Below are 18,019 nucleotides of genomic sequence, written 5' to 3' on the forward strand. Positions count from 1 at the left end.
GAGCCTGCAACCCAGGCATATGTCCTGACCAGGGACCTCCTGGTTCACGAGTTCTCAACCACTGAGCCACACCGGCCGGGCTCTTTAATGAAGAGTACACACCGCTTTTATGGTTTCAAAAGCTGGCAGGCGTATGGCAAAGATTTTGGAGTTTTGGGGTCTTTACTTTTGTTTTTTCTTTTTTTAAAACCCAGTGGGAGCGGGCCAGGATGTGCTGAAAGAACTTCTCCATCCGGGAGGGGTGGTGAGGGGGAGGGGACGGGAACCACCAGTGTGCAGGACACCCGACCCAGGTTTTAACAAAAGCCCGAAACGCCGCCCAAAGCCCACATTCGCTCTGAGAGCTCCTAAAGGTGTTCGCACAAAGAGACTCAGACCCGAGCAGACGTGTTCCTCACCGCCTCCGTTAGAGGAAACCAAGGGAGGAGAAACCTACAAGTCCAACTTGAGGGGCTCCATAGGTAAATCACGGTTTACGCACGTGACCGAAGGCAAGGAAAACATTAACCATGTTTCTGAGAAATATTTAAGGTGTAGGAGAAAACGTCCTGATATTGTTCAATTAGAAAAAAAATCAGACTGGAAAACTATATATGCACTACAATCCCAGCTTTTAAAAAAATACATATCTGCCCTGACCGGTTTGGCTCAGTGGATAGAGCGTCGGCCTGCGGACTGAAGGGTCCCAGGTTCGATTCCGGCCAAGGGCATGTACCTTGGTTGCGGGCACATCCCCAGCAGGGGGTGTGCAGGAGGCAGCTGATCGATGTTTCTCTTTCATCGATATTTCTAACTCTCTATCCCTTTCCCTTCCTCTCTGTAAAAAATCAATAAAATATATTTAAAAAAATAAATAAATAAAAAATTCTTCTAAAAAAAATACATATTTATCTAATAAAAGCTAGTATTTATTGAGACCTTACTGGTGTGTAGCACCATGCAAAGAGATTCATGCCTCTCATTTATATCTGCCTTAATGTGTCATTTGCATACATCTGCATATATATTCCTATGCATAGTAATCTTATCTAGGACCCTGTGGGCGGGGAAAACTATTATACCCAATTTACAGATGAGAAAACTGAAGTTAGGGACTAAGTAACTTATAACCAGCTCTTCCTTCTCTGTGGGTCCACCCATTCCAAACTCTATCTCTATACTCACTTATACAGACATTTCCCCCCTGATTAACAAGGCAATCTATATATATAAAAGCCAAGAGACCAGAACAACCAGAATGACTGGTCCCTATATCACGCACTACGGCCGGCCAACAGGCCGGATTGGGGGTGGGACCAGCCGGCCAACCTCCCATGGTCCCGCCCCCTGGCCAGCCTGGCCCCAATCAGCCCCAACAGGGGTGGGCCAGCCGGACCCCAACCATGCACGAATTCGTGCACTGGGCCTCTAGTACTGCTTATAAAACACTTGAACATTTAACTGATTATAAAGCAGGGGTCCTCAAACTATGGCCCGCGGGCCACATGCAAATACAAATATTGTATTTGTTCCCGTTTTGTTTTTTTACTTCAAAATAAGATATGTGCAGTGTGCATAGGAACTTGTTCATAGTTTTTTTTTAAACTATAGTCCGGCCCTCCAACGGTCTGAGGGACAGTGAACTGGCCCCCTGTTTAAAAAGTTTGAGGACCCCTGTTATAAAGTCTCCATAATCTGGTGGAGATAAAACAGTTAGAATTTGTTACCCACGGCTCAGATGTGTTTATTTACAGCATTTAAATTATTTATATTTACATTATTTATGTAATTTAATATTATGAGAAGTGAAATAATCCAATCTGCAAAAAATAAATATCACATGATCTCACCTATTTGTGGAATCTAATGAACAGAACGAACTGACCAACAAAAATAAGACCCGAAGCAGAGAGGCCTGGAGCAGGCGGACATACCTCGATGCGGGGTTGGGGGACGAGAAGAGATAAGGAAGGAACTTACATGCTCACATACATTGCCCATGGACACGGGCAACAAGGTGGTGGAGGTCTGGGGGGTGACTAGGGGCTGAGACGAGGGAGGTAAAGGGGGGGAAATGGGAGATAGCTATAATACCATCGACAATAAAAAATCCAGTGAGAGAAAAGACATAAACAAACACGGCTGTGACACGTGTGCCTGATGCACGCCTTTCTCTCCGGGAGGGACGCAGGGCTGGCCTCCACCTGTCACTCTCACTGGAATTCTCGCGATTGGACGCAACAGCAAAGGGCGAGACCACCCCCCCGCCCCCCCCCCACCTCCACTGCGGGCCTTGGGGCTGGGCTGCTCTTTGTCTGGAGGGGCCGAGGGCCGTCCTGTGTGCTCTGGATGCTGAGTGTCCCCACCTCTACACACCAGGTGCCAGTGTCCCTCCCCTGGTTGTGACAACCACAGGCGTCCCCGGGGGACAAAATCACCATCAACCGAGAGCCCACGGGAACCGCAGGGGCCCGGGGTCCAGAGCAGGTGAGGAGGGCTGTCACGTCCTGGTGGCCTGGCAGCGAGGCTCCCACACTCGCCCCTCCTGCCCGCAGAGGCCGTGGGGCTCGGCCCCCCACTCCGCCGGCAGCCGCCCTTACCCAGCCGGATGTCGCCCTCCAGGGTCATCAGCACGTTGCCGGCCTTCAGGTCCCGGTGGATGATCTTCTTGCCGTGCAGGAAGTGGAGGGCTTCTAGCATCTGGCGGCAAACGACCTGAATCTGGGGCTCGGTGAGGCCTCGGTCCAGCTCTGGAACAGAGAGAGTTACTGTCAATTCAGCAAGCGCTCGCTGCGGGCACCTCAAGGTCAGGCCCACAGCAGGTGCACGAAATCTAACACCGTCAACACCGCGAGCAGAGACTGTGTGCCAGGCTCACCTCTAAGCACCTCCCTTGTTACCTGTGCCCTCCTCACAGTAGCCTTCTGGCGCGGGCACAATTATCTCCCCATTCTACAGATCAGGAAACTGAGGCTCCGAGGTCAGGTCACTTGCTCAAGGTCACAAAACAGCGGTGATTACTACTGTATTTTTTTGTTATTGCCCAAGCTTGCCGGGGACATCAAGACTTGACAACAGCCCTGGCTGGTGTTGCTCAGTGATTAGAGTGTTGGCCCACGCACTGAAGGCTCGTGGGTTCCACTCCTGGTCAAGGTCACATACCTGGGTTTACAGGTTCGAATCTTGGCCCCGATCTGGGCGAGTGTAGGAGGCCAACCAATAAATGTGTCTCTTTCACACTGATGTTTCTCTCTCTCTCTCTCCCTTCTCCCTCCTTCCCTTCCATTCTCTCTAAACATGAATGGAAAAATAGTCTCAAGTGAGGATTATAAAAAGAGAGAGAGAGAGAGACTTGACAACCGCCCTGGCCAGTGTGGCTGGGTTGGAGCGTCATCCCATACACTGAAAGGTGAAGGGTTCGATTCCCAGGCAGGGCACATACACGCCTGGATTGCAGGTTTGATACCTGGTCGGTTGGGGCAGGTATGGAGAGCATACGGAAGGCAACTCATCAATATTTCTCTCACACATTGATGTTGCTCTCCCATTCCCTCCCCAACTCTCCCTGTTTCCGCTCTCTAAATCAATAAAAAGCATATCCTCATGTAAGAAAATATTTTTTAATTTTTTAAAAAAGACAACATCCCATTCAGCTTTTACAAAATGGGGGGTGGGGATCCCCACTTTTCAAAGAACTTCCCTCAGGTGTCTCCTCGTCACCTCCTAAGAGTGCTGTGGGGTTGGACCAAGGCGTCGTCACATCCGTCTTATGGCCGAGAAGGCTCAAGGGGGCGAGTGAGCAGAATGGGTCGGTCTTCCCACCAGAGTCCTGCTTCTCTCCACGACCCTAACCCCTGCCCCCGAAAGGGGACAGAGCGGGCGGTGCTCACAGGTCCGGGGAATCACTGGGGTGGGCGTGAGGGACGCCTGCCCTAGACAGAGCCGACCCCCCACACCCTGGACCAAGGAAGACTCACCCAGCATGATGGCATCCACAGCTCCCCCCGGACAGAACTCGATCATGATCTGCAGAGAACACAGCAAGGCAAGGATGAGCAGGGCGCAGCTGACGAGATGGGGGGATCCCAGCTCCCGCCTCTCCTCCTCCTGCCCCAGGGACTGTGCCGTCTGTACCACCACCACCACCACCCCAAACCCTCACAGGAGGCTCCAACACCCAGAGGAGCTGCTGGGGCACCTCATCTGTCAGAAAAAGAAAAGCCAGGTTGCCATGGGCACCCCAGGTCCAGCCGAGCCCACACCCTCCCTTCCCCCTCAGCCTGTGGGGCTCACGCTTCCCCGCCTCCCAGCTGCCCCATTTCTGTGCGTGACAGCAGGTATCAGAGGACACCTCAGCCCACATGCAAGCTGTCCACGTCCCCCGAGTCCCAGCACCTGTCCCTCGGCCTCTTCGTCTCCCAGAGCCTGGGGCTCCGGCTGCCTCGGGCCTGGGGGGAGGCTCAGGGAGAAACCAAGGCCAGAAAGGGGGTGGGATGTGATGACCAAGGACACAGCGGCAGGTCCCAGACTGGAAAGCAGGTTTTCTAACCCGCAGGTCACTCAGGCAAGCATTCCTTCACTCCGCACTCACTCACTCACTCATTCCTTCACTCTCCTCACTCACTCAATAACTCACTCATTCATTCACTCACTCATTCATTCACTCACTCATTCATTCACTCACTCATTCCTTCACTCACTCACTCACTCATTCATTCATTCACTCACTCATTTACTCACTCATTCAATCACTCACTCATTCCTTCACTCACTCACTCAATAACTCACTCACTCCTTCCTTCACTCCTCACTCACTCACTCACTCAATAATTCACTCACTCACTCATTTACTCACTCATTCAATCACTCACTTGCTCATTCATTCACTCACTCATTCATTCACTCATTCATTCCTTCACTCACTCACTCACTCATTCCTTCACTCACTCATTCCTTCACTCACTCACTCATTCATTCCTTCACTCTCTCACTCACTCATTCATTCATTCACTCACTCATTTACTCACTCATTCCTCACTCACTCACTCACTCAATAATTCACTCACTCACTCACTCACTCATTCACTCACTCATTTACTCACTCATTCAATCACTCACTCATTTCTTCACTCACTCACTCACTCAATAACTCACTCACTCACTCCTTCCTTCACTCCTCACTCACTCACTCACTCAATAATTCACTCACTCACTCACTCACTCATTTACTCACTCATTCAATCACTCACTCGCTCATTCATTCACTCATTCATTCATTCACTCACTCATTCATCCATTCATCATCCACTCACTTATTCATCAATTCACTCATTCATTCATTCCTTCACTCATTCATTCATTCACTTACACATCATTCATTCAACACACACCCCTGGGGGCAGGCCCTAGGAGAATCACGAGACCCAGGGCTCAGGGGCTCCCAGCCCAGTGCAGGGGATGGAAAAGGGCAATTAGAGTAAAAAGTGCCCTGAGTACCCACACAGGCTCCCCCTCTGGTCTCCTCCCATCTTCACTCCCACCCCCTCTGGGCTGCTATGTGCAAACATGCTTTCTCTTTTTGCTTGAAGCGCAGATTCAGGTGGGTGGGAAGGGTTGAAAGTGACACAAACTTCAAGATGCTCCAGAATCTCTCCTCTCCTTCGGCTCCTGGCCCCTGCTGGCTGGGAAGTCCCTCCAACCCAGAGGCAGACACACGGCCCGAGGGGCGGTCAAAAGGGCCAACAGCTCCCGAGTCTAACCGGGTGCAGTCGAAAAGGAAAGGGCGGCAGACGGCCCACGTCCTGGCAGTGCCACTGGCCTGGCAGTGTGCCCCTGGTTGGGTCAGCCACAGCCTCTCCCCAAGCGAACGTCCTCACCGCCTCTACTTCCAACAGCATCAAGACAGTCAGGTGAACAACACACCAACTAGCATGTACTTGTTAAACCTCTAGCAATCGGAGTCACCAGAAAGCGCCACACTTGGCACGCTTGGACGACGTTCCTTAGCTTCCTACAAAAACACGCTCTCCGAGAACTAGCTTATCAACACACCCAATTATTACCAAGAGTCCGTGGGAGCAGCGGCCAAACCCAGCGGTTCCCGCCTGGTCAGGGGAAGTTCCCACACACCACGCCCTCACCCCAGCCCACGACCTCCTCCCGGGTTCGCGCCAGGAAAGCAGAGCTTCCCACCAGCCTGGCTCGCTTCCTCTTCTGCAGCCCCTGCTGCTTCCCTTTTCTTCTTTGACTTTTGCGCCTTGGCTGCTGGGACGCTCTGAGCTTAGCTTCGGTTTTATTCCCTTAAATAAAGGCACCAACCCTTGGCTGTACGCCAGGACTGAACCCACGCTATTTCACAATTTGTGTGTGGACCGCGACACCGTGCTTTTAGGAAATCACCGCCCCTCACCCGCACGTACGAAGCTGGAAGCGCTCTCTGACACAGCAGTCCCCGCGTGAATCAGGGCGTGGGTCAGAGTGAGGCTCCGGCATCCTTTTCGTAAACATTGCCCAGTAAAGTGGTTAGCTTTTCCTTCTTTTTTGAAAGTGTTTTTCTTTCCTCCTGTTAGTTTTAAATGCTTCAAGGCTTCATGCCCTTTGTAGTGATGATGAAAAAAATAACTGACCAGCAGCCCCTTCAGTGCACAGGACGATGCTCAACCAACTGAGCCACTGGCCAGGGCCCATCACATGGGTCTCAACACCTACCTCTCAGCTCCTCAGGGCTAGGGCTGCAGGGGACTCTCAGAAATGCAGGGGATTTGATTCGCAAAACAATAACCGCAATAAGTAATTATAACTAAAATAGTCATCTTCATGCCTTAGGAAGTTACTAAATATGCATGCTAGAAAAGAGAAAGCACGTACATCACTACCCAGGGGAGGACTGCAAGGGGTCTGTACTTGTACTCTCCACATCTTAGTCAATGAACATAAAATTTTATATTAGAGCCCTGGCCAGTTTGGCTCAGTGGATGGAGTGTCAGCCTGTGGACTGGAGGGTCCTGGGTTCGATTCCGGTCAAGGGCACATGCCTGGGTTGTGGGCTCCATCCCCAGTAGGGGGCGTGCAGGAGGCAGCCGATCAATGATTCTCTCTCCCTCTCCCTTACTCTCTGAAATCAATAAAAAGTGTATTTTAAAAGAATAAAATTTTATATTAGAAATAAACTTTTTTTTTTTTTTTTTTTTACTGGAAAGAACTGGCCTAACATAACTCCAGGTTGCAGATTTATGTATTCATCTGAGGGCAGGGGTGCCTGTGCCCACAGCATCCTGGGATGAAAGGAGGCTCTAGGGGATCGAGGGTTCCTGGGTGCAAGCTCAGGCCTCGGAGCCCTCCCTCCGCAAGCCCCAACTCCAACGGCTCCCGGGACCAAGGACCGACTCCTCGACCCCACGGACGCTGGTCCTTCCTGCTCCCTCAAGAGGGCGGCAAGCAGCTGTGGCTCGGGGTTTTCTCGGGACCTGGAGAAGGGAGGTTTGTGATCAGTCCAACCCATGGACAACTATCACTCAGGGCCTACTAGGGGCCATAAAAGTAGTATTCAATCAACAAACACTATCTGGGCTGCTAGTGTGTGACAAGCCTGGGGACTGGTGACCTAGGACAAATCAGACAGGTCCCTGCCCCACGGCCACAGGCAGAGGCAGACACAGAGATGAGCCGTGGTGATGCATTTCACAGAAGTCTATGGTTGAAGTGGTAACCAGGCCTGGAGCTACCCTGGAGGGCTTCCCAGAGGAGGAGACATCTGGGCTGGTATCTGAAGGGCAAATTTACCAGGTGAAGAAAGACAACAACATTCCAGGCAGAACACAACACATGCAGAGGCTGGCCGCCTGGAAGCCTGTGGAAGGGGGAAGAAGGAAGGGGGAGGGGGAAGTGTTCCACAAGGTTGGAAGGATGGGAAGAGAGCAGGCTGCAAAGGTGGACTGGAACTGGAACATCCCAAGGCATGAACAGCACCCTGAGAGCCCTGTGCGTGTGTCTGGGGAGAGGCACCAAAGGGTTTTAACAAGGGGTGCTGCACTCAGGTCTTTGGGACACCCTGGATGTGTTAACTCTGGAAGCTGGGAAAGCAGGGAACGGTGGATTTGGGGCAAACAGCAAACCTTTCCCTTCCTGAAACAGCCATGAGAGCAGGATGGGACGCACCTCACCCCCCCATCAGGGGGACTCTCTGCCTTTGCCCTGATGGCTGTTTTCTGGGCTGGTCTGATCACAACAAAGCTGGTGAGGTTTTGCGGGGGGGGGGGGGGGGAGGTTAATATATATTTTTATTGATGATTTCAGAGAGGGAGGGGGAGGGAGAGAGATAGAAACATCAATGATAAGAATCATTGATCAGCTGCCTCCTGCGCACACACACACACACACACACACCCCACTGGGGATCGAGCTCACAACTCGGGCATGTGCCCAGACCAGAATCGAACCCAAGACCCCTCAGTCTGATGCTCTATCCACTGAGCAACCCAGCCAGGGCGGAGCTGGTGAGTTCTGGTGAGTTAGGAAGCGCAGGGCCCTGATGGGTGCAGGCAGCCACCTGGCACCGCGAGGGCAGCCAGTGTGAAGGCAGCTGATACAAAGAGGAGGGCAGAGAGAATCAGGGTGACAGCCCTGCTCCAACTCCCCCTCAAACCGGACCTCCCTCCGGACTTTTCAATCAGGACACGCCAGCCAGTGACTGTCTCCTGTTGTTCAAGTTCGTCTGAGTTGACACTTCTCTGTTACTTGTCACGGAAAGTATCCAATCGCGCATTTGGCAAGAGGTACTGAGGCTGAACTGGGCAACGGGAGGAGGCCGAGGACGCCATCCCGTGGGGCAAGGAAGATTTCCCAGGAATCTCTGGTGGGTGCGACCCGCTGACAACACTGCACAGGGGCCCGCTGAAAACACTGCACAGGCATCAGACCACTGGGGGGCTTGGTAAACCACGTGGCTCAGTGGTCCAGCGTCGACCTATGAACCCGGAGGTCACGATTCGATTCCCAGTCAGGGCACCTGCCCGGACTGCAGGCTCGATCCCCCCATGTGGGGCGTGCAGGAGGCAGCCGATCCATGATTCCGTCTCATCATTGGTGTTTCTCTCTTTTTCTCTCTCTCCCCCCCGCTTTCTCTCTGAAATCAACAAATATATTAAATAAATTAAAAACAAACACACAAAGACGGGTCCCACCCCAGAGTTTCTGCTATGGGGGGTCTGGGGGGGAGCCCACGAGTCTGGGTTTCTAACTAATGACCCGGGGGTGCAGCTGCTGGTCCCCGGACCACACTTTGAGAACCACCTCTGGATAGGCATTCACAGAGGAGCAAGAGGCCTGCCTGCCGGGGCACAGCCCTCCTCCCGCTAGCAGCACAGTGTGGCGGGCGGGCGGAGGAGGGCTCCTGGAGACAAACTGGCGGACGGTCGCCTCTCAATAGCTCAACTTCCTCATCGGTGCTTCTCTCACTTCTCCCCGCTCTGACCCAGAGCGAGGGGCGGGGCGGAGCCGAGATCCCCCACTGAGCCTCCCCAGCGGGGGGTCGAGAAGCCCTGGGCAGCGGCAAAGAGGCTTCAGGGATTCGCATTAGGAAACAGGGTAGATGGAAACAGATGGCGCTTTTCAACGAGCATCTTGGAAAAAACAACCAGGCGGTCAGCCTGAGCTTGGATTCGGGAAGCGCATTCCAGTACGGGGGGCGCTGGCTTTCCCGGGCCCCCTTCTCAGACCAGGACCCTCCCCGGTGTCCCTGAGACCTCGGCCCACAGACACGCTCCTAGTGCCCGACGGGGGAGGGGGTGCAGATGGGGACGACAGCAGCCTGCACTCGACTTTCCCCTCGGGCTGGGGGCCAAAGGAAACTGAAACCTGCGTTTGCCTCCAACCCCGTCCGTTTAGACTGAGCAGCTGTCAGGGCAGCCTGAGGGACAGGGCCCGGCCACATGATCCTGGCGGCCACGTCCCCGCTCCGATCATGCATTCATTCATTCATTCGTGGGTTCCCCAGGCACCTTCCCTGGACTGCGCTGCAGTCGCCATGGGAACGAGAGCACTGTGCACACAGCTCCACTCAGGAAGCTCGCTCTCCGCCCCGGGCCCTGGGACAGGTCCCTCTACCCTCCTTTGGAGCTGTGCCAAGGGGGACCCAGCTCAACACCCCCCAGGACAGGGCACCCCAGAATGTCATGTCTCTCCTCTCTACCAGATCGACGCTGCAGGACCAAACGCTGACGAGGGTGCTGCGCCCAGCTGGCGTCCACCTCAGTCACACAGAGCCCCACGCGGCACCTGCCACCTCTCACAGGGTACGCGGTGGCCAGGCTGCTTCACCAGGGTCAGCCTCCGTTTCCCGCCGTGACATTTAACGCGATGGAGAGTGCACCTGGGCCAGGCCCCATGCGGCGTGCTGTGCATGGATCATCTCTCACCATTTGAGGTGGGAATCCTAAAAAAGTGCCTGTGCGCCGTGGGGTTTATTGGGAGGATTACCCAGGATGATGTGTTCCGGGCACTCAGGACAGCCCCCGGCACACAGTCAGTCACTGCTTGAGAAACGTTACAAACTACTGTCAGCATTCGGTGACACCTTACTCCTATTTTGCAGACGGGGAAACTGAGGCTCAAAAGGTGACACAACCGCTACGCGGCAGAGCCGGGATCTGGCCTGGGCCTATGTGGGTGGTGACGGCAAGGGCCCCTCTGCCTCCTTCCTTTAACCCTCACCGGACCCCTGATCAGCTCACGCACACCGAGTGAGCTTGCTCGCCCGCCCGGAGATAAGGGTCAGCAATGCCAAAGCCGCGGTCCCCGAGAGACAACCGAGGCACGGCCAAGCCGGCGGCGAGGCGTCCGCATCCTGCGACCGCACGCGCTCTGGGCGCGGGTCCCTCCCTCCCGGCCTTTCCCGAAGCCGCAGGGGCACCGGGGACAGGAAGGTGCTCAGTGAGTCCACGTGGGCAGCGCTCCTGGAACTAAATTAAGTCAGCGCAGCCGGGGGTCTGGACACGGTCCCAGATCTGCCACCGTCCTGCTGTGGGCCGGTCACAGCCCCTTTCCTGCTTGAGCCTCAGTTCCCCACCTGGAAGCTTTCAGCAGCTGTAAAGTCATTTGCAACGACATTGTAGGGTCCAAGGTGACTGAAGTCACTTTATCACTGACTGGGCAGTTTATATTTCCGAAAGTCCATTCACACCCTCTCTCAGAGCCTGGGACCAGTACACGACCAGTAAGTGTGTGACGGATGGGTGGATGAATGAATGGATGTGAATGCAGCGTTTCAGTGACCTTAAGATGCTCAGAAATCAGGGCAAACGGCCAGAAGGTGACTAACAGCCGACGGTCAGATTCTGCAAAGACAGCCAGACTCGGCAAGCCTGCCCCGCCTCCTCCGTCCCCCACGAGACGCGGCTGCCATCGCTGAGCCTGATGCGGGCCGGCCCCGTGCTCAGCATTCTCTAAGCGCTCCCTCATGCACCCCTGTGAGCAGCTGTGGGGCAAACTCAGGTTTGGTGGGAAAGGGCTCCCCGAAAGCCGCTCAGCTTGTAGGTGACAAACCCCGGTCAGCCTGACTCCAAGGCACGAGGACACCGAGGGGTGCAGCCTGGAGCACACCCCTTCCCTCTGGGCCACTTCTTCCGGGGGAAGCCGGGCACCTACTGCAATCGCCCAGGCCTCCCCCCCAGAGGGCACTGCCCCCGCCCATCAGCACAGACAGGCTCCTGGCTAACCAGAGGCCTGCAGAAAGGAGCCCAGAGTCACCCCAAAACACACAGCGGTCAGCACACAAACGCCTCCGCTTCTCGGCAGCCTTCCCTGGAGGAGGAGTCCCAACAATGTGGCCATTGAGGGCTGCCCACACCCACAGGCCGCCCAGGAACGCTGGCCTGGTTCCGCATTCCCCTCCCCGCTCCCCACATGGCCAAGTCCCAGGGCATCTCTGGGGTGGCCCTGAGGCGACTCAGATTCCGTCGCCTACCTCCTCCGACACTGTCCAGCCCAGAGGGCAGGAGCACTGGCCCTGGGTCAGCCTCCCCTGACCCTATGTCCAAAGGCTGCCCCGGGTGACTGTGGGCACATGCCTAACCTCTCTGAGCCTCCATGTCCTCATCTGTGACCTGGGAACAACACCGTCCTGCCCTGAGGGTCTGGGGGACAGCATGTGTAAACACAACAGACACTCCTAGCCAGAGGGGATCCCTAGCCCGAGGGGACCCCTAGCCAGGGGGTACCCCTAGCCCGAGGGGACTCCTAGCCAGGGGGGGACTCCTAGCCAAAGGGGACACCTAGCCAGAGGGGACCCCTAGCCCGAGGGGACTCCTAGCCAGAGGGGACACCTAGCCAGAGGGGACCCCTAGCCCGAGGGGACCCCTAGCCAGAGGGGACACCGAGCCAGAGGGGGCCCCCTAGCCCGAGGGGATACTTAGCCAGAGGGGACACCTAGCCAGAGCGGGACACGGAGCCCGAGGCAGACAGGCAGAGTCACCACCATCATCCTGGCGAACACCACCACCACCCTCCACCCCACCCCCGTGTCCTCACTGCACCACCACGCTCAGGGTTGAGACCAGATTCCAGGGAGATGCAAACTGAACTTCCGGCCCCTGGGCAGCTCTGTGGCCGCACATTTTTGATCGGCTTGAGCGTGTCTGTCCCGCCACCATTCCCTAAAGCCAGCTGTGCCGAGGCTCGAGCTGGCCACTCTGTGCCTGAGGGACAGGACCCGGGAGGGGCCAGGAGACGGACTGATCCGTAGGGAGTGAGCGGGGTCACGGGAAATGCACACACCTGCAAGGAGACGGCGTTTCAACTCCAGCTGCTCAAGGTTTGTGGCAGCTGACATGGTCCTTGAGGGGCAAGCAGGATTTCACGGGGAAGAGACGGAGGGGGTGACGACGTGGAGATTCGGGCGTGGCAGCGGGGCCAGGAAGGTGGCTCGGGATGGGTGTTCGTGCCTTTTGCACCCCTAGGGCAGCCCCCAGCACTGCTCGACTCATTCCCTGAGGGCACAGGCCTCCAAGGAACCCACATGCCTGAGTAAATGAGGTGAACGCTGGGGTCAGACAGCCTGGCTCCCATTCTCCTGGCACTAACGGAACAGCTTTGAGACAAGTTCAGAGATCCGAGCCTCAGTCTGCTCACCTGTCAAGTGGGTGTACCTGTAGGCCCTGCCTCCTAGGTGGTGAGCAAATGGGATGTGAGTGACAGCAGGAGGAGTGTGCCCGGTGACATTGGGGGCGGGGTCAGGTGGCTCACTAAACCCACGTGGACACGCTTGGGAATGTGGCCGGACCACAGAGCCACCCCTGCCCCTGTGGACGTGACACAGAGACCCCGGTGCGGCCATTCCAACGGTGGGGTCCCAGGCAAACCCCCGGTCACCCGGCCTGCCTGTCACATCTGTGGGTCTCCGCCTGCTCCCAGCCGGGGACACTGCCTGCACCGGGCGGGGTCTCTGTGCCCAGGGTCACCCAGCCAGTGAGTCCCAGATCCGGGAAGAGCTCGGGTCCCCACTTCCGCCCAGCGCCCCATCTGCACACTGTGGCTTTCACCATGCATGGTGTTGCCGGCTACTTTCTTTTTTTTTAATTTATTTATTTTAAATATGTTTTTTATTGATTTCAAAGAGAAGAAGGGAAAGGGAGAGAGAGAATCATTGATGAGCTGCCTCCTGCACACCCCCCACCAGGGATCAAGCCTGCAACCCAGCATGTGCCCTGACCGGGAATCAAACCGTGACCTCCTGGTTCATAGGTGGACGCTCAATCACTGAGCCACGCCGGCCGGGCTTGCGGGCTGGCTGCCTTCTACTGCCAGTCCCTTCACAGTCCAGCTTTTTCAGGGCAGAGATGCAACCTCTGTCGGTGGCCAACAGCTGGCTTCTGAGCCCGAGGGGACCAGCCACAGAAACCCTGGTGGGTGACGTGTGGTCACATGGACACATGTGGCCAGCGGGCCCGCCCGCCCACACCCTGCTGTGGCCCTGGGACCTGCTCTTCCTCTTTGCTAAACGTTCACTTTCAGATAAGAAGCCACACCCTGAAAGGCCCACGGTCACTCCATCAGGGACACACACATACACACACACACGCACACACACGTGTACAGGAAGCTCACAGACCCCTCACCTCCCTGGGCCAGGTGGCCTGGCGTCACATGCCCACAGCGTCTGGGCAGCTAAGCAGGCTGTACCGATGAAAACAATGTCCCCTCACACACTTCCGGGAACTCAATCCTCTTGGCTATCTTTATTTTCTTCAGTTCTGACAGAGACCTGGGGAGGGAAACACTTCCTCGCAATTCTCCTTTAAGAAGAGCAGTGCCACACGCCAATGGCAAACAGCCCTCAGTCTCACGGTGCGTTAGGGAGTGGTGAGGTCTGAGGCTAACTGGGGGCCCATCCTGCGGGGGGGGGGGGGGGGCAGCTGCAGCTCAGGCCAGGCAACTGTGGCCATGCAGAAAGGTAGGCTGGTTGTTCAAGAACAGCCAGGGGCCAGAATTCTGTGCGACATCTCCTGACAACACACTAGCGACAAATGTATAAAAGCATCACACACGCCCAACAAAATGTGTCCATGGGCCCAATCTGGCCAAGATCACCAGTCTGCACCCTGCTCTCGGATTTACTGCAAGGGGAGGAGGGGAGGGGGGAGCCTGGCCTGAGAGATGCCCTTCCACCCCCAACAGCAACGGCTGAGCAGGAGAGACCTGCGGTTCTGCCCCCCGGGGGACACCTGGCAACACCTGGAGGCTTTGGCTGTCACAACCGAGCGGGGAGGGGGCATCTACTGGCATCTGGTGGGCAGAGGCGAGCGCGGCGCTCAGGCTAAAGGCAAAGGGGCTGGGCTGGGACCAACTGGACCGGTGTCTTTTCTATGTCTTTGTAGGGCAAGTGGGTCCTAGTTTCCCATTTAGGGATGTCAGACTCAAGTTTTCTTCTAATTAAAAACAGTTTACTTTTAAATAAAACATTTCTTGCCCTAGCCGGCTTGGCTCAGTGGATAGAGCATCAGCCTGCGGACCTAAGGGTCCCGGGTTTGATTCTGGTCAAGGGCACCTACCTTGGTTGCAGGCTCCTCCCCAGCCCAGGCCCTGGTGCAGGCGCGTGCAGGAGGCAACCAATCGATGTGTTTCTCTCACATCGATATTTCTCTCTGTCTTTCCCTCGCTCTTCCACTCTCTCTAAAAATTAATGGAAAAATATCCTCAGGTGAGAATTAAAAGTGAATAAATAAATGATTTCTTTATTTAAAAGAAAGTATATTAACTATTAGAGAGGGAGCAGAATGAATGAGGTTGGGAGAGGCAGCCCTACCAAGAGCACCACATTAATAAAGACTGTGGCTACTCAGCCCAAAACCAGTACATTCATGGGGGGGGGGGGGGGGCACTCCATGGAGTCACTGCTTTGCTGTTGTTTGGTAGCCAACAAAGAGATTGCTGGGCAGAGAAACGTCCTGAAGACGGGACTTTGCCCTGTGCACATCTCCAGGGCAGGCCTTCCCTCACTCACCCGCCTGCTGCCATCTGTCTTCCTGTGGGGGGGCATGTTCACAGCGGAGCCTGAGGACAGGCGGAGAAGCCAGCAGGAGGGCTGCCTGGAAGAAGGCACGAGAGGGCCCAGCCCTGGGGGGTCCCACACGTGGCCCAGAAGAGCTGGAGAAGAGGCCGGGAAGGTGAGGACGCAGGCTGTGGTCAGCCTGGGCGCCAGGGGACGGGTCTAGAACACGGGAGCGGAAGGGACAACAGAGCAGACCCCGCAAGCGCGGCAGGCTACGCGGCAGGCCTCACACGCTCAGACCACAAATTCCTAGCGGGGCAGGTCACGGCGGCAGTCACGTCCCAGGCCCTAGTCACGGCCCCTGGCAAAAGTCAGCCCTCACCTTCAGGGCGCTCTGTCTGTTGTTCTTACGCGTCTAGGATGACATCCGGGGAAATGGCAGAGCCGCTTTCCTTTCTAGGCCCCTCGAAGGCACAGGGCATGAGACCACAGAACCCCTCAGTGTTACCTGCTCCCCGCACACCATCTCTAGGTGCGGAACTGCTCATCAGTAACCATCCTGCACCCACCAATGCACAAGAAGTATGCACTCCTCCTGCCCTGACCGGTGTGGCTCTGTGGACAGAGCATCGGCCTGCGGACTCAAGGGTCCCAGGTTCGATTCCGGTCAAGGGCATGTACCTTGGTTGCGGGCACATCCCCAGTAGGGAGTGTGCAAGAGGCAACTGATCGATGTTTCTCTCTCATCAATGTTTCTAACTCTGTATCCCTCACCCTTCCTCTCTGTAAAAAATCAATAAAATATATTTTTTTTAAAAAGAATAAACTCCTCCAGTTCACTTTATGTCCAGTCCTAGAGGTGTCCCCACTTTGCTTTCTCCTGCCTCCTTAATCCATGGCCAATGGATTTCATGCACCTTCCTTATGTTTTCTCCTTTGATTCTAACATATAAAATAAGCTGTAAAACTGCCATTCTCCCCAGCATTTTTCTCAATCCCTTGATCTCTTGCTTTGGCGCATGTCCTCAAAATTTTGGCTCAGATAAATTCCTTTTTTGTTTGTTGGTTTTTTGTTTTGGTTAATCCTCACCTGAGGATATTTTTTCTACTGATTTTTATTTATTTACTTTTTAGAGAGCGTGGAAGGGGAGATAGGAGAGAGAAAACATCAATGTGAGGGAGACACATGGATTGGTTGCCTCCCAACCAGAGCCAGGAATCGAGCCTGCAACCCAGGTACATGCCCTTGACCAGGAATTGAACCCAGGGCCAACACTCTAACCACTAAGCAACACTGGCCAGGGCAATTTTTTTTTTATGGTAATGCACTGTTTTACTTATTCTGCCCATTAATTGCTGGAAGCCAGTTCCAGCCTATCAGCAGGGCTGAATCAGAAACCTCTCTTTGTTTCCATCTCAAAACTCTAAAATCTGAAATCGGACTGATAGAACTCTGTCCTTTCCATTGAATTTAAAAATCTTAAAACATACATTCTTGTTAAATTTATAAAATCAAAAAAGGTGAGATGCCGGTAGCCAATTCCAACATGATTCAGCCCAGCTGACATGCTGGAACTGGCTTCTGGCAATTAATAACCAATATTTGAGGACATTTACAATATTAATAGAACTTAATCTAAGAGATGTTCAACTTACACTTTTCAAAATAGTTCAACACTGGATCTTAATAAGAGAGATAATTATGGTCAAACTTGTTATGTCACAACCCATTCTGAATGTTTGATGGCAGTCTACATACAGTTTCATTCTTGGAGCAGAGCCCTCTGGCAGTAAGCAGGAACAGTTGGTTACCTGCACTAACAGGGCTACCCGCGAAGGCTGGGATGACCGCTTGGTATTTCTGCTGCTGCTGATTCTTAGCACAGTTCTCTGTGACTGTGTGAATGGAGGTGGGTGGTGAGGTCCTTGCTCTTCATGTTCACTCCACATAAGAGTACTTACTTACCCAATGACTATCCGAGTGAGGACAGACGGGCGATGCAACTGCCCAATACTTGTGAGGCCAATAGGTTAAACCCAAGGAGTTTAGCCAAGATTCAGGAATAAACTGCCCACACGAGATACAGTATGAAGCCAAACTGGTTCCTTAAGAAATGAACAAAGCCATAAATGGCTCTTTCTGGCAACGGACTCAGTGAATTTTCCACCAGTTTCCCTGCGGCTTCCAGGGGTGGGGAACGTCCGGCCCTCAGGCCATATAGGGCCCACAAAATCATTCGGTCTGGCCCTGCCAAGGCATAAGGCATGAGTTAATGAAATGCTTGACCAACGATAGCCAGCTAATGTTTAAGTTGATAATTTTGTATGGCCCTCGAATGGTGTCATAAATATCCAAATGGCCCAGAAAAAAGGTCCCCCGCCCCTACTTTAGATAATCTCAGTGTGGAGTCCCCAACCTCAGCACAGAGCCCCCAACCTCACTGCAGAGTCCACAACCTCAACATGGAGTCCCCTTTGACAGCACAGACCGGGGAGCAGGGGGGCAAGAGGAAAAACTGAGCAAAAGGCCTGGTGGCTCCGGCGCCCTCAGCCTGG

The 18,019-nt window shown here is 54.5% G+C and overlaps 1 protein-coding gene across 1 annotated transcript in view; it reads right to left on the reverse strand.

Annotated features, from left to right (window-relative positions):
- Positions 1-18,019, reverse strand: part of STK10 (serine/threonine kinase 10) — a 78,053-nt gene that overhangs the window by 34,999 nt on the left and 25,035 nt on the right. The window contains exons 3-4 of the mRNA XM_081093513.1: positions 3,957-4,005; positions 2,580-2,729 (exon numbers count right to left, since the gene is read on the reverse strand). Of these exons, the coding sequence (XP_080949639.1) occupies positions 2,580-2,729; positions 3,957-4,005 (199 nt within the window). The remainder of the gene's footprint in view (positions 1-2,579; positions 2,730-3,956; positions 4,006-18,019) is intronic.

This window comes from Myotis nattereri, assembly GCF_964212035.1.
Source record: "Myotis nattereri genome assembly, chromosome: 5".
Lineage (NCBI taxonomy): Eukaryota > Metazoa > Chordata > Mammalia > Chiroptera > Vespertilionidae > Myotis > Myotis nattereri.